The sequence below is a fragment of the Gavialis gangeticus genome, unplaced genomic scaffold (genome assembly GCF_001723915.1).
Source record: "Gavialis gangeticus isolate Ggan-Ray unplaced genomic scaffold, GavGan_comp1, whole genome shotgun sequence".
In the NCBI taxonomy this organism is placed as follows: Eukaryota; Metazoa; Chordata; order Crocodylia; family Gavialidae; genus Gavialis; species Gavialis gangeticus.
In genome coordinates this window covers 132,252,796-132,269,899 of record NW_017728992.1, presented here as the reverse complement: position 1 = coordinate 132,269,899, position 17,104 = coordinate 132,252,796, and the positions used below count along the sequence as shown (strand labels likewise).

Sequence of the window (17,104 nt, the reverse complement as noted above, 5' to 3'; positions counted from 1 at the left end):
CTGGGGGGTCCCCACCCCCCCCCCCCCCCCCACACACACACACACACACGCGCACACACTTATGGCTGTCACTTCCTTTCTCCACACACCCCAAGGGTGGGTGAAGGGTTTTAAAACCTAAAAGCTTGCTAACAAATTGTTTTTCCAGCTACTTAGTTGGTCTAATAAAAGAGATCAGATTTACCCAAAGAACTTTGTCTTCCTGTGTCCTTAGACCAACACAGCTACACCCTATACCCCTGGATAGAAGGGAGGTGCCCAGGTGTGCATGCAGTGTAGCACATGCCATGTATATGTAGCCCAGGGGCCTGAGGCTCACCCTGGCGCAGCCTGCATGGCATGCGGTTCTTGCTGGTGCAGCTTACAGGGCATACATCCCCTGGCCACATGAAAGTTGGAGGGAGGAGGAGTAAAGGGGAAAATACATGTTCATCAAGAACTGTGTGTATTGCTCTTTCCCTATTCTCCTTACTAATCTGTTAACCATAACTGCATCTGTGGCCTGAAAGAGCAAGCGTTTTTTTTATATCTTTTATTAGACCAACTGAATAGGTGGGAGAGATGTTAGACAGGCATTCAGGTACAAAGTGGTCGTTCTGTGTTTATACAAAGCTTAAAGAAGGTTCTGATCCTGATTGGCGCTTGTCTTATACATACTGAGTTTGTCTAATAAAATACTACATGTGAGATTTAGTAGTAATTAATAAGATACTTATTAATATCTAAAACAGTTTAAGGACACTTGTGGTAAAAATGCCATACTAGAAGGTTGATCATTTTCTTAGTTCCAGCATATTAAGGATTTTAACTACCAACCATGTAATAGGGTAGTTCTGCATTCTCTGGCTGCTGCACTTCCAGAAGCAATGGCACAGCCAGCCACCAGCTGCAGCTATGGCTGCTTTAGCAGTGCCCTTAAAGGTGGGGCCTGGGACTGCAATGCCAGGGCTGCTTCCCTGTTTGCCCGCCCCTCACTTACACTACTGTTAACTACACCTGTTTAAAGATGACAGAGAGACCTGAGCAGTGCTAAAATCTAAAAATGGACGCCTCCATGAAAATACTTATTAATTTTTATGTGTCCTTGTCTGTTAGCTGGATTTTAATTTTCTAACTTTTTTTGTGCATGTTGAATTTCTACCTTAAACGGTTAATAAAAAATCTGTTTTCTTGTTGCTTTACATGGGTAATTCCCTGTTGGTGTTATTGGGAGTTGTGTACATAACTAGGGCAAAATATTCTCCTAGACCTCATTACTAATTTGCCATTGTTAATACACAGCACATAATTTTAACTTTTTTTCAAGTTAATTTTGTGAATCTTTAACATGTGGCCTGTACACCTTATTTAGCCTTTCAGCTAAAGAAAAATATGCATGAATGTGGAGGGATTTTTTGTTCGTTTGTTCGTTTGTTTTAGCCATGGAGAGACTTCTCAATCCTAAATTTTTAGTTATATCATAAAAGAGATACCGATATGATTTGTACCAAAAGGGATATTTGTCAGACCTACATAAATCTCTATCTTCACCATCATTGAAAGATTCCTTTCTCTGCAAAGTTACAGCTGCTTGTGTACTGGGGAAGGAGTGTACAGAAAAAGCATTCTGTGTATGAGGCATCTGTAGTGGGGCTAGATGTACACTCTGACCCTAAGATGAATGCGTGTGCTCTGGGCAGTGCTAAATTCCCCAGATACAGGGATGGTTGGGCTGACTGCCCCTTTTCCAAGTTGTACTAATCCCCCTCCCTGCTTTTTGGATTCCTGGAGAGGAGCTCAAAAGCCTCTCAAGAGCTACAGGTGTTCATTCCCTTCCTGTTGATCTACTGACTTCAAGAGCCATGATTTGACCTTTTGCTCTCTTCATATTGACAACAAAATGGACTGTATTTTTTCCCCTTTGCAGCCAGGCAGTGAATTGGATAACTTGGAGGAGATTCTGGATGATCTACAGAACAGTCAGTTACCACAGCTTTTCCCAGATACTCGGCCAGGTGCTCCAGCTGGTTCAGTTGACAAGCAAGCCATTATCAATGACCTCATGCAGCTTACTGGTGAAAACAGCTCTAGCACTTCCACTGGGGCCCAGAAACCAGCAATGAGGATTTCGCAGAACAGTGAGTTTGGATTATAGTTAATCATGCAAGTACAAAAAATAACCATCAGACAAAAGGTAGTATTTGCTTTCCTGCTTTAGGATCTACCAGGTTATGGAGTCAACAGTTGAACATTTGTGATCTGCGATCAAGCAGAACCCTCTGCTGTCTGTGTTTGGAACAGCATGTTAAGCTCATAGATCAGACTGGGCAATTATTTGGGCTCACGGGCCACATAGGGAGTTTTGATGAGGTACCACAGGCCAGGTTCAACCCTACCTCCTCCTTGCCCTCCCCCCCCATGCTCAACAGCTCACCAGAACTCCCCAAGTGGCATGGGGCCATGAATGGGCAGGGAGCAGCATCCAGGAGCAGGACAGCTGAGTGGGGCTGTGATCATGGGGCTGTGACAGCCAGGGGCCAGGGCAGAGCCATGGTCTACAGCCTACGTACCCCTGTCACAGGTACTGTTTTGATGGGCAGGGGCACGCAGGGAGCTGATCACGGCTCTGCCTCAGGCCCAGCCCCATACTGTCACTACATAGTGATCCCAGAGTCTCCACGGACCTGCGTGGGCAGGGTGCACAGCTGATGGATGGAATGGGGATGCAGGCGAAGCTGCTTCTGGGGCCAGGTTCAGGACCTTGGGGTGGTGACAGGATGGGGCCTGGGCCCAGGGCAAAGCCATGATCCACTCCCTACATGCCCTTGCCTGCAGAAACTGTGCCTGTTGCAGGGCCATGAAGGTAGCAGATCACAGTTCTGCCTGGCCTTGCGCTATCGCTGCCTCCTCATCCCTGCCCTGTCCGACTCCTGAACACTGCTCCCCGCCTATCTGTGGCCACATCCAATCGGGCCATCCATGTGGGTCCCACACAGTGTAGTGGGTATGGGGTAGACCCCATGGGTGTCCAGGCAGCGAGGCTGGGTCTCCTGGCAGTGGCAGCCAGAACCCTGCTGCACACCCAGGGGCGGCAGGACTGGTCACTCGCACCATGACCCAGGCTGCCCCCTGTGCCTGGGCTGGGGAGGACCAAGGGACCCGCTGTAGGCTGGACCAAATTCCTTGGCGAAGCGGGTTGTATTTTGCCCATCCCTGTCATAAATGTAAGTGGGATACTCTGTAACCACAGTGTTTCACTGTGCTGAAAGACTTCTTTTGAGGACATAGAAAGAAATTCTCAAAATAAGCGCCTCTGACAAAGTATCGCTTGATATCAATATAAATAATGATAATATTATGTTATCACAGTTTGTTACCTTTTATGCATTTGACATTATATTCTCCATTGTTTTTATTGTTTCTTATAGTAAAGGGGAAACAAAAAGCTGTTTTGGGATTTTTTCCAATTTAAATTCAAACTCATTTTTTAGTTGATTCTCTTGCAAGTTGACTGTTTTTTAGAGTAATCATGTTAACGAACTAGCAATTTACGATTAAAATATTGGTGTCTCCCCCCCTTCCCCCCCACCAAAATAATGGTGTGGTAGTAAGACACAAATATGGTAAAAATAAAGGTAGAAGTAGAGCAGTTTAAGAAGAAAACTGCTAAATATTCTCCTTATGGACTAGAGTTGATACTAAAAACTTTCTAAATTCTATGGGAGACCTGGCCTGACAATCTTGTCCCATGTGGTCTAGACAGCTGCTTTTCCTGAATTAACTGTCTGCCTTGGCTCACCTTGCTTCCTTCTATCTTTCTTCTTTTAATGAGGGTGGGTGACTCATTTCCAAATTCTTTCTGCTACCCAAAGTGAAAGGTTTCAGAAGTGGCTAGTGATTTTCCTGCTTCGGTTCTTGGGTCCCTATCTTAATTGTTCTTTAAGGTATTTCAAAATGGGAATCCAGAAGAAAAGACTACACATCTTTTGTTCTTTTCCTTTAATGGCAGTCCTGTAAGCAAGGCTTCTTATGACTTCCCACTTTCTTCAGCTTTTTTTAATCAGATCATGAATTTGTAATGACTTGCTCAAACTTTACCAAAGTTCTAGAAAATTAGGAACATTAGACAGTTTTACACTTACTTGCTTCTACTTTGTCATATAAATAAAATAATTAATTATTCTTTTTAATGCTATGTTAAATTGTGATAGGAATCTTGGAAACACACTCACATATGTATTTTAAAATCTGTTTCCACAGCTCCCGTTAATACAACAGCAAAGCAGTTCTGAGCCCCAAAAAGTTGTGCTGGGTATTGACAAGCAGTTTCAGAAACAAGGCAGAAGCTCTGCTTCCCTTACCCAATTAGGTCATAAGCCCAAAATGTGATTTGTCCTAGTTTGGTCTTGCATTAGTGTCCCATTCCAGTGGGGTCATTTGCATAGATACGCTATTTAAAGCATGTAGGGAAAACGTGCAGTAAAATAGTCCATGGGTTGTTCTTTTTTGTCTTCATGTATACACAAACAGAGCTAACAGAATTAGTGTTAAATTATATCAAATTATATAAAATGTTTTGCTGAGGATTTTACATTATCATACTAATGAACATTTTGATAACTCATTTTATAGATACACTGTGGCTGCTAGAATTTGAAGCATTCCTACATTTTTTCTCAGAAAGAAAACTCCGTCAAAACTTCATGCTGTTAATGATAGACATATAATCTGAGCATAATAATCTCTTAGCTGCCTTGTCATTCCTGGCTCCCAGGTTTTCCACTTTAGGATCACTGGCTACTTATAAAGCTACATTCATGATTGCTTTCTCTACCTACATGATATATCAAGCTTTGGGTTAGACTTTGTGGTGCCTGCTTAACCCCATCTTAAATCAGAGGGGATTATCAGTCCCTCTGGTAAGCAAACAAAGTATGAAGTTTCAGGATATGATGGCTGGGAGTATATGTCATGCAGTTTAAACAATAACAACAAATACAGGAGGTTCTTGTTATATGGCATTTTGGGATGCAAGGAAAGCAGTGGACATAATATATCTTCACTTTATCAAGGTTTTTGATACCGTCTTCCATGGCCTTCTTACAAGCAAGATACGGAAGTATGGTTTGGATGAATGGACTGTAAGGAGGATAGAAAGCTGGCTGTATTGTTGGGCTCAGTGGGTAGTAATCAATGGTTCAATGTCTAGTTGGCAGCTGTTATCAAGTGGAGTGCCCTAGCGGTCAGTCTTGGGGCCAAATTTGTTTGATATCTTCAGTAACGATCTGGAAGATGGGGTAGATTGCTCCCTCGGCAAGTTTGCAGATGTCACCAAGCTAGGGGGAGTAGTAGATACGCTGGAGGATAGGGCTAGGATTCAGAGTGACCTAGACAAATTGGAGTACTGGGCCACAAGAAATCTCATAAGGTTCAAGAAGGACAAGTGCAAAGTCTTGCACTTAGGATGGAAGAATCCCACGCACTGCTACAGGCTGGGTACTGATTGGCTAAGGAGCAGCTCTCCAGAAAAGGACCTGGGCGTTGAGTCAGTAGTGTGCCCTTGTTGCCAAGAAGGCTAACAGCATCCTGGGCTGCATTAGTATAAGCATTGCCAGCAGATTGAGGTACGTAATTATTTTGCTCTATTCTGCACTGGTAAGGCCGCATCTGGAGTACTGTGTCCAGTTTTGGGTCCCCCACTATAAGAAGGATGTGAACAAATTGGAGAATCCTGTGGAGAGCAACAAAAATGGTTAGGGGGCTGGGGCACGTGACTTACAAGGAGAGGCTGAGGGAACTGGGTTTATTTAGTTTGGAGAAGAGAAGACAGAGGGGATTTGATAGCAGCCTTTAACTACCTGAAGTGGGGGTTCCACAGAGGATGGAGCTAGACTGTTTTTAGTGGCGGCAGATGACAGAACAAGGAGCAGCAAGGGAGGTTTAAGATGGATTTTGGGAACAACTTTCTCACTAGGAGGGTGATGAAACACTGGAACAAACTACCTAGAGAGGTGGTAGAATCTCCATCCTTTGAGGTTTTTAAGGCTTGGCTCGACAAAGCTTTGGCTGGAATGATTTGGTTGGGGTGGTCCTGCTTTTAGCAGGGCATTGGACTAAATGACCTCCTCCAGTCCGTTCCAATCTTTATTTTCACAGAATCATAGAAAAGTAAGTGGAAGGACAAGTAAGAAACCAACATTTTTTGTTTGTTTTTTTTTAAACTAGCTTAGTGTAACTAATCAGTACCTAAGGAACAGCAAGCTGGTTATGTTTGGGAAGTGTGAGAGATGCTAGACAACTGTTGTTATCTACTTGGAGATCACTCAAGAAAATTGCTAGCTTTCCAACAATTGCTTTCTCCTTTAGAGTCAAATTTTAGGCTTTCTAATAAATGCCATTTGTATTTTTTTTCTGTTGAAGCTGATGTTGGAAACAAAAATGCCTTAAAAATTGGCCTCAAAAGAAAAAAGCAGACTGATTTCTTTAAGAAGGCGAATGTTTTTGAATCTCTTTAAATTCAAATGTAATCGATCAAGTAAGGAGAAATTGTAGGGAGAAGTCAACTTAAAAAAATCTACTTTCCAAGTAACCACATTGTCACTCATAAGCAGAGATCCTAGTTTTCTCCGATTTCAAAAAAATCTCCAATTTTCAGTTTTAAAAAAAAAAGTAACCCCAAATCCACATTTTTCCATGATTTAAATGAAACATCACTAATACAGAGACCTATATATAGTGATGTTTCATTTTAATCGTGGATAAATGTGGATTTGGGGTTATTTTAACCAAAAATTGGGCTTTTTTTTTTTAAATCGGAGAAAACCAGGATTCCTCCTCCATAAGAGAGCCCCAAGCGTTGACTCTGAAATGATTGTTACTGAATCATGCAAGTGCCAATGTTTGTTCTTGGCAAACATTTTTAGAATTTAGATAAGTAAGGAAAGTAACAATATTATGAAGAACAAAATACAACCTCGATTTTTATCATGGTATCTTCTTCAGGGACACAGTTTATGAGGGGAAAATTATGAAACTTAAATAATTCCACAATTCTGAACCTCCCATGCTAAGTCATGGGATAAGAAATCAGGTTAATTGCCAATGATAACCTATCACCTGGTGATGCATATATGCTATAGTTGTACTTCAGTAAAGTATTTTAAGTCGTATCATTTGTGTTTTAAAATGTTAATTACTATTTATGGTAATGGAGTATGCTTGTACCATTTTAAAGAACTGTATTGCTTTTTGCAGTGATGTTGGGGTGAGACATCACTCATAGCTATAGAGTGGTTTATGTACTAAGCAGTGTATTTCTACTCCTCTATCTGTGTTTTTTTTTCAATTTTACTGGAACTTTTTTTGTTTTTGTTTTCCTCTTTCTCTGTCTAGCTTTTAATAACCCACGGGCAGGGCAACTGAGCAGGTTATTACCAAACCAGAATTTACCACTTGACATTACACTGCAAAGCCCAACAGGTGCAGGAAATTTCCCTCCTATAAGAAATAATAGTCCATATTCAGTGATACCTCAGCCAGGAATGATGGGCAGTATGATTGGAAATCAAGGAGCTTTAGGAAACAATAACGCAGGTAAATGTTAAATAGTGTCTCCATGTTTGTTAGTTTTTTGTTTACATTGTGTGTGACATAATCAATGTGAGATAACTGCAGATGCATGCACTGTTTATCTAAGTCTAATCAAACATCATTTGCACAGTAAATGTCAGCATATTTTTCTGTGTAATGGGCAGTTACTTGTTGGCACACTAATTTTGCTCCCAGACTACTTCTGAGTGTTGGTTCATTAACCAGTCCCCAAATATACGTCTTTTGCTCATCATGAAAAAGTATTTAAAGATTCAGTGGCTTTATAGTGGGTTACGGAGTTATTCACATCAGCATTCCAGGTTCAAGTATGGCGTAAATTTGGTTTAAAAAAAAATGGTTTTTTCTTCAGTGTACTATGTGAAATGAGTTGGTGGTCTCAGTCCTTTCTTTTTGTTGGCACGTATATCTACTGCAAAATGGCACCTTTTGGGGCCACGAATTAAATGAGCACAGAGAATTACCTGTCTTCTCCACCATAGAAGTAGCCCCTCCAGAACAAGATTTCAGGCACACCGGTGATCTTGCTGCCCGTACTATGCATGTTCTGTGTTTAAAAAGAAAACTTCAGTCTCTAATGTTGTCAGTCAGTCTTCTTTCTTGAATATTAAAATTCACTTTAAGTAAAAAAAAAAAAAAAAAATCTGGGGTTTGTGGATTTTAATTTCTGATGTCTGTAACACAGTCTTGTTTGAAGCACTGGAAATTTGAAAGGAATTTACCTGTTTTAAATTTGTCTGTTGATTGTGCCATGACAATAATGAGCTATGACTATAATAACTGATTTCTTTGTTACATTTAAAACTTACAAAGATACCAAAGAATATACAAAGAATTATCAGAAATGTTTGTGTGAAGTATTTTATCGTAATTGTTTGTCAGTTACTTCATATTTTAGAATGTAAAGGTATGAAATTGCAATGTGAATTTTGAATAGTGAGATGCTGTAAACCTTGTAAAATGCCAACTGTCAATTACGTGTTTATTTTGCATCAGTATCAGAAAATGGGTATTGTATTACTGAGCCACCAGTTAAAGTATATGCTGCTTTTAGAGCGGTATAGAGGTTGTTTTATAAGCTCTCAGGGGAACTGCTTACCTCAATATTGTGCATTATATATGTACCCCTGCCATTTACCTTAGTTTGTGATACCTTGTAGCTGACAGAATAGTTAGAGTAAAAAGAAAACAGGGCATATTGAAGCAAATTTTGCATTTCAGGTTGAAAACTGGTTGCCTACAGGAGTTAGAAAAAAAAGATTTTTCCCTAAGTATTTCTTATTGCACAGTTGTGTTTGAGTAATTATTTTTTAGCATCCCCTAAAATTAGTGTTGCAAACTGATGTTACAGTATCAAATTAGTGAATCTGAACAAATCGTCCTTATGTTCCTATACTTACACAAAATTGAAAAGTGTTTCGGTGCTGTATTATTCAAGTATTATTTTAAGTACCGTACTAGTACTATACCATAAGCTTATAAATTCCAAGTGTAAATAAATTTTATCAGTTGTTTACAGTAGATGTAGGAGGACTTCCCCTAGTATAACCGTAATAAGCTTCTACAAGAATCGGAAAGTTCCTCTGAGTAATTCCCCTTTACCTTTTATTAATTTAAGCTTGTCTGAGTAAATCTTGTAGTTAGGGGGGCTAATGACTGTGAATGACAAGGCTTATTTAAAGGTGTGTGTTAAATGTGAATTAATGTTTACATCTTTATATTTTATACCATGTATCTGAATAACCTATTGTTGCTCAAATCTTCATATTCTTACCCGGCACTTGGAAAGTAAAGCGTTGACATGTATACCAGCAAACGTGATTCATTTCCTGAGGAAGGAAGTCAGAATTATCCACACACCCTCAGCACCTGTTGCGGAGTACATATGGGAACATTTGCTCTTAACAGCTTTCAGAAATGATAAAAGGGTCACCTTCATGTAAATTCTTTAATGCTTACCCTGGCTGAACAGCGTAATGCATGAGTCTGTAGAGTTGCACATCTGGACAATCAGTTGTGATATAGCTAGCTCCAAGTAACTCAACAAACTCCTGTGTTTTTTATTTTTGAATATTAAGGTTATCAACCAATGGGAATAGCTGGAGTTGTTTTCAAGACACGTATCTGTGTCTCACTTTGTTTGGCTTTTGTACAGGAATGATTGGTGGTAATACCCCTCGGCCTGCCATGACATCTGGAGAGTGGGGAGCCCCAGGTTCTGCTGTAAGGGTAACTTGTGCTGCTACAACCAGTGCCATGAATAGGCCAATCCAAGGAGGCATGATACGTAACCCAACAGCCAGCATTCCTCTGAGACCCAGCAGCCAACCTGCCCCAAGACAGATGCTACAATCTCAGGTCATGAATATGGGTAAGCCCTACTGTAGTTGTCATTTCAATTTACTGGGTTGTAGATCATGAAGTAGAAGGTGACAGCTAGCATTAGTTAGAAACTTGATTAAAATTGTGTTCTGCAAGTTAGATGCTTCCCAATGAAAAAAATCCATCCAGCAAGGGCACAACATAGGTGAACTGTTCATTTTTAATGTTAACCACGTGGCCAGGTTTTGATTTTCTCCAGCTGCTCTGTAGTTTCTAGTTTCATAAGAAATAAGGTCCTAAAAGAAAAGAGAGATTTTAAGCACTTATTTTGTACTAGGTCAGTGCCAAAGTAAGTGCATTTGAATATAGCTTATATATTGGATGCTTAGGGTACTTTTTATGACTATCCAGTGTATTTAGACCTTGTTCACTTTTGCATTTCTTATGACAATTTGATGTAGCTCAGTTTGCGAAGTGCCTTAGATATCACAAACATTTTACAAAGTAGGAGATCTATTGGCTAGTAATTTCTTGATGCTTTGAAACGTAACATTGTCCGACATGAAATTAAATAAAAGTCTAAATCGGCATGATAATAAAATAAGAACAAAGGTGCTTTATACAAGTCAAAATGCCCTTTACAGATGAACATGTTGAATGTTTGGTCACTTGTATTTCAAAGCAAGAAGTAACAGCATAGTGGTGACCTTCCACTGTCATAAATGTTTTCTGATTGTTTTTCCTTGCTTAGGGCCCTCTGAATTGGAGATGAATATAGGGGGACCTCAATATAGCCAACAGCCAGCCCCTCCAAATCAGACTGCACCATGGCCAGACAGCATCTTGCCTATAGATCAGGCAACTTTTAGCAATCAGAACAGGTGAGTTTTTAGTAGCAAATCTAAACATCATATTCTACAGAAAACTGTAGGTCCATATAGTATGATCTTAAAGGGAAAGCAAAATCATTTGATGTGTGCATTACACATTTCCAAGGAACAGGATTGTCAGTTTTGGCTTGTGAAAAATGAACGTGCCTACCAACACATTAGTGACTCAGAGTTGCTTCCTGTTGCTGTTTTGCTGATTCAGGCCTTGTATGCACTGGGATTGATATGTCCATGTTACTCCAACTATCACCAGTGCTGCAAGTGAACACGTAGTGGAAAGCATTGATGTGGACAGAATGTCTTTTTACCGTTATCTCATGAAAAATAGTAGGGGTGTGTGTAAAAAAGATGGTAGGGTTGTCTTAGCACTAATGGCTTACTCTACAACATTGTTGTCTGTTGCTATAAGACGCATATTTTTTTTTCTAGTATAGGTCTGATTTCACCTCTCCGTAGAGGGATGTCTGTGTGTATGTGCACATGTGTGTATGTGTCTTAATTACGATAAAATCCTGTAAAGAACTGAAAAAGAAAAACAAAGTGAAATTGAGGCATCCTTCTTAGAATGCTCAGACTTTCCCATTATGTTTCATGTAGTACCAAACATGTTTTTACTGGTATTTGTGAGTGGCAAGAATATTTGTGGGTAATATATTCCATTGGACCATATATAGTTGGATACCACAAAAATCCTTGACTTGCATATTTACTGGACTATCACAGCTACAATGGGGCAGGCACAGGCACTGGGGGAGACAAGGTGTGCGGGGCAAGTGGCAGGGGAGGAAGAACCAGATGCAGGCAGTGGGGGGACAGGCAGGGGTGGGGATCTGATCCCTCCCTCCTCCCCACTCCTACTTCGTTGGGATGAATTTAAGACAATCCAATATATAATTTTCCTTGCATAGAATCTAATTATGGAGGGTTATCTTAAATTCAAAGTCAACTTGGATTTGGATATCTACAGTATTTTGTGCCTTCAAAGACTATACTTTAAGGGTAAACATGGGTCTCCAATGATGGGTAATAGGTGGAAGAGAGGAAAGACAAATATTCAACTAGTTTGAATAATATTGCAAATGAATCAAGTATGTCTGGGTGTATTAAGTAGAAACTATGGAGGAGTACACAAGGAGAAATTAGTAAGAAACAGTTGAAAGAAGTGGATTTTGAGAGAGACTTGAACACCTGAAAAACCTTCATTTTCTTACTGAAGGTTTCCATAAAAGATATTAAGTTAGCCTCAATGCTAGCCTTTTCTGTTGCTTTCCCCCTTTTTTAAAATGTGTTTTTCAAATAGTTTACATAATGCTAATCTCCACAGTCAGCGTTCAGTTTGGTTCCTTAGATGCCTAAATGAGACTTCAGTAGAGTGTGAATACTCAGGTTTCAAGGAGTGATTCATATAGGCTGTGCTCCAATATCTATAAAACACATTAGGCACCTTAGTTACGGATGTTAAAAAAAACCTAGAAAGCCATACTAAAGCTTCTAAGCCTGTTCTGAAGCAAATTCAGGTAGTAGACCTAACTCCTAAGCTCCATTTCAATTCATATTCTTGTACCTCAGCTTACCTTAGGTACCCAGAAGGGCCTCCCATTAGGAGCTCAAAGCCTATGCCTAACTCAGACTGACAGAAGAGTCCCCAAACCAGCAAGCTGTACAATAGACTAAGTAGCTGTATCGAGATGAGTGCGACTGTGTGGTATGTGGTGCCTCAGACATGTTTGTGGTGCCACATGCCACACATTCAGCTGTTTTCTGCGCTGCAAGGGAGCAGCGTGGGGGGTTTCTCTGACCCCCTGAATATCCTGGGGGGGAAAGAAACAGCACAAATAAAAAGCCTAGTAGCGCACATGGCAGAGCACACACTGCTCAAAATGAGCCTGGCTGGCCAGAGCCCCACTTCAGCTGTCAGCCAGACTCTGAGTGGTAGGATTACCACTGCTGCAGCCCCAGGAGGCCCCCAAAACCCCAGGTAAGGCTGCTGGGGCCAGTCCAGTGCTGGCCCCAGGCTTCCCTACCCCACCCAGGGTAACCTGCTACGTGCCAGAAGTCACGTGGCACAGGCATTTCCCAGAGACATCTAGCAGTAGCATAAGGTGTTCTGCTATTAGTTGACCTCCGGGAACCAAATGTCCACTCTCACGTGGTCGCGGCCAGTATGGGCACTCTACACCCACCTCCTTCAACTGAAACTGGCCATTGGGCACCCAAGAATGGAAGATCCATGATGCCAGAAAGAGAGAGAGGATTCCAGTCTTGTCATACAACAGTGTATATATGTAACATAGTATAGTTACTGCCCTAAAAACCATAAATAAACCTAGCAGCAAGGAACTGGAACCCAGTTCTCTTTGTTACGAAGTGGGCATCATGACCAGCTGAGGGGGTCTACAGCCCAGGTCTCCATCTTTCTGGTCAAGTGTTCTAACTGATAGAACACTTTTTCTGTACATTGGATATACTTTTGGCAAAAGGCTCAGCTGACTAAGCAGGGCCACTGTATTTTGTATTTTGTACCAACTTCAGTTTCCAGTAGTAATTTGCATTGTTGTGTAGAGCTTATTGCCTATTCCCAGAAGTGCATTGGGCTCTTTTTTCACTCTGGAAAAATTTGGAATGGGGTCACCCAGGAGCATATTTGTGTCCAGGATGCCAGGGTGAAGGCCAGGTGTCTCTAAGGTCCTGACAGCTGCAGGGCTGCAGCTCCACAGAGAAAGGAAGGAAACCAGAGTGAAGCCAGGGAAGCTCTAGAGTCCTGGCAGCTATGGGGAAAGGTGTCTCCCAGCTAAGGAGTTAACCTGCTTGCCTACTCACACCCCCAGAATGTGCCATTGAATGCCATACTAAATGAAGAAAAACTCCCAGATGTGGGGGGAGCTTCTTTCTGCCACATCACTTACCTGCAGGACCTGAGAGCTTCCCTGATGTGATTGCGTGGCTCCCAGGTCCGTCTCTACACAACTTGAACCCACAGCCCGCAGCTGCTAGACAAACAGCATAGACTCTTCAATTCCACACACCCCTACCCCAAGCTGTTTCAGCACCCATCATAATCAGCACTGGGCCTTGTGCCGCCCATCTCCAACTTATAGTTATGCTATTGCCTATTCCAGCACTTTTGTAATAGGGATCAGGGTATAAATATTGGGGTGTGGGGCTTATCATAATAGAGGCTAATTATGCAGTAAGCAGAATGGGGAACATGCAAAATGTTAAATATGCTTAAAATGTTATATGCTTAAAATGTTAAAAATGTTAAAAATGCTTAATAATTTAATAACAATAATAATAGATTACCACAGTGATTACTGCAGGAGGGTCCATTAGCAAGAAACATGTTCATGCATTTAGCAAGTTACTATGCAGGAAACTGCAGACTTTCAAACTGTGCTGGCCATAACCTCTTTTACTTTGGAGTCAAAACTGGAGATCTGGAAGAAGGAAGATCATCTAGTAATATTATCTACATGGTTCTTTCCAGAACCCAAAAGAGAGACCACAAGAAAACCTGGCACCTTTCTAGTCAGTAACAAAACTCTCATTGACTTCAGTCAATTCCAGATTTCACCCAGACTCCTTACCCCAAGGACCTTACAAACTAAAGGGACAGTTGTGCTAGGTATCAAGCACCTTAATTAACATAGGCGACTCTTTGCATATTGTAGACTTCTGGCAGTTTTGAGCCCAGCGAAGAGATTGCCCTTGATTCGAAAGTTTCTTAAATATAAGACAGTTTTTTCCCTAAATAGCAATGGAGGCGGGAAGCTCCTCGTCTTACATTCACATACAAGTAAACTTCATTAAATACGTTGTCTGTCATTAAACAGCTGTCAAAAGCAACATGTGCTCAGTAATGGAAACCAGCTTATGAAGCTGATTAAACACAGAAAACACTGAGCATGGCTATAAAACGCATGGCCCATATTGGGCAAACATGCTGATGAGAACCTTTTTTCTTTTTAGGTGGCCTTAAAAAAAAAAAAAGGCAGGTGTTCCCCTCACAGGGAACTGACACTAGGGTTGGATGTGTTGCAATACCAGGCCAGCACCAAGAGGGCTAGAGCAAGCTCTGACTCTCTCCTGTGGTGCCAAAAATGATAAAATGTTGAGGCATAAGGAAATACAGAGGACCTGAGTGAGGGGTTACATGATAGAGGGTGTGGTTTAGGGGTGTGAACACAATTAAGTTACATAAGAAACATGCAGCCAACTAAGCCCAGGGATGAGGGGGCATTACGCTTTCATAGCAAATAGTATACAAGAGACCCCACACAACAATACTGTATTCAAGTAAGGAGGTAGTTTGGAGGCACACAGTTACAAGAGAGACGCAGGATATGGTTGCCGGAGAAGGGAAGAGTCCAAGATTTAGAAAGACCTTGGAATCCTTTAGGTGTAGTAGTGCTACATGTGACCTTAGCCAAAAATGCTGGGATGCTGATGGGAATCTACCATAAGGATAGGCTAGGCCAGCCCTTATGCATAAGATATATGCTAGTGCCCGTAGCACTCAATGCCAACTCTTTCATGTCATAGTGAGCCACTCCACCCAATATCTTTCAACTTCCACCTCACTCCTACAGCTGAGCTCAGCTGAGCCTTTCTCTCCTATTTCTATTGATTCCTGTGTCTTCACCAACCTTAAATGTCTGGCAAACATCACCAAACAGGGCCCCAAGCAGTTTACCTAGACTCCCTCTCAGCCTGTCGCATATGATTAGTGTGGCCCCACTCTCCATGAGATGGAGTGAGAACAGGTTGCTCTGCACCTCATCTACATATACATTTTTGGAGGATCCCAGAACTTGTGACAAGAACACATGGTTCCAGTCATGAGAGCACTTGGATCTTTTGTGAGGGGTATTTGGAGTACACCCACATACTGAGCAGTGCTGAGCTATGCGGGGGTCACCGTGGCATGAAATGATGTTGATTCTGTTGTTGATTCTGCCCAGCCCAATGACTTGTATGGTAAATCATGAGCCTTTTGTCTTGGAACTAATGTTATGCATTGCATGTACTATATTTAAATAGATAAAAAAGCGCTGCTCAAAAGTATGTTTATGGAGTACCTGTGCTGTTTATTTCAAAGTCATTTTTTTCAATTTTGCCCCTCACTTCTGACCGGGGCAGGGGGAGGGAGGGGGAGGAGGACTGCAAGGGAAAGAAATGGGGGTAGGGAGGAGGCATGTTGCAGAGGGCAGTCTGACCCCACCATTTTTATTTTCCCTGTCAAAACATTTGGTGGTAGGGAACAAATTCAAAGCAAACCTCCAAATAATTAGATTCTATATGTGGACAATTATAAATTCACAAATCTTCCATATATAGAATCTAATTACTGGGGGAGAGTCATCTTGTATTCAGGATTGTCTGATACTTGAATGAATACAGTAATAGTGACAAATAATGTTATTTGGTTTCAGTAGTTTGCTACTAAATTTAATTTAGGTGGTAGACGGATGCATATTGAGAGCTTTAACTGTAGTATTATGAGAGACATTTAGCATCAGAGTTTAGATTTAGTTTCTCATTTTGTATAAACCCTAGCTTTTGCTGTTCTTTACATCACTTAAAGCAGTCAAACTGTCTTACACATTGCAATTATACAATGATTTATCGCTTTATCATTATGCGCCAGTTCTCCTTCATCAGGTTAACTTGTTTAATCATCTCTTGATGATGGACTGGGTTTCATAATATTTATGGTATTGTATATAAGTGTATATATTGTATATGTAATGATCTCTACTTTACAGAATAAAGAAGTTGACAAGTTGTTTGGCAAACTAGCTTTAAATTGGGGATGGTTTATAATCTGATTATTTTCAGGAATCATATATCATACAGTTTATTACAAACTTAAGTCATCAGAAAATAATATAGTGTTTTAGACGAGAGTTAAACATTAATTAATATATACCAAAATTATGGACTTTGAAGAATAAACAGAAGCTGTGAGGGCTTCTAGGTATTTGACATCCAAAACGGTAACAATTCCTGATTTTTGTTGTAGTTGTCATTTTATATATATATATATATATATATATATATATATATATATATATATATATATATATATATATATATATATATATATATATATATATATATATATATATATATATATATATATATATATATATATATATATATATATATATATATATATATATATATATATATATATATATATATATATATATATATATATATATATATATATATATATATATATATATATATATATATATATATATATATATATATATATATATATATATATATATATATATATA

The 17,104-nt window shown here is 40.3% G+C and overlaps 1 protein-coding gene across 4 annotated transcripts in view; it reads left to right on the top strand.

Moving 5' to 3' along the window:
* NCOA2 (nuclear receptor coactivator 2) overlaps positions 1–17,104 on the top strand; it is a 328,149-nt gene that overhangs the window by 266,891 nt on the left and 44,154 nt on the right. For 3 of the 4 annotated variants that reach the window (XR_002099516.1, XM_019527776.1, XM_019527777.1), the window contains 4 exons: positions 1,907–2,117; positions 7,372–7,572; positions 9,743–9,958; positions 10,661–10,790. Coding sequence is in view for 3 of the 4 variants with exons in the window: in XM_019527776.1 (XP_019383321.1) it covers positions 1,907–2,117; positions 7,372–7,572; positions 9,743–9,958; positions 10,661–10,790 (758 nt within the window). In the remaining variant the exon portion in view is untranslated. Of the gene's footprint in view, positions 1–1,906; positions 2,118–7,371; positions 7,573–9,737; positions 9,959–10,660; positions 10,791–17,104 lie in introns of all 4 variants that reach the window. The other variant, XM_019527778.1, reaches the window with a different exon arrangement.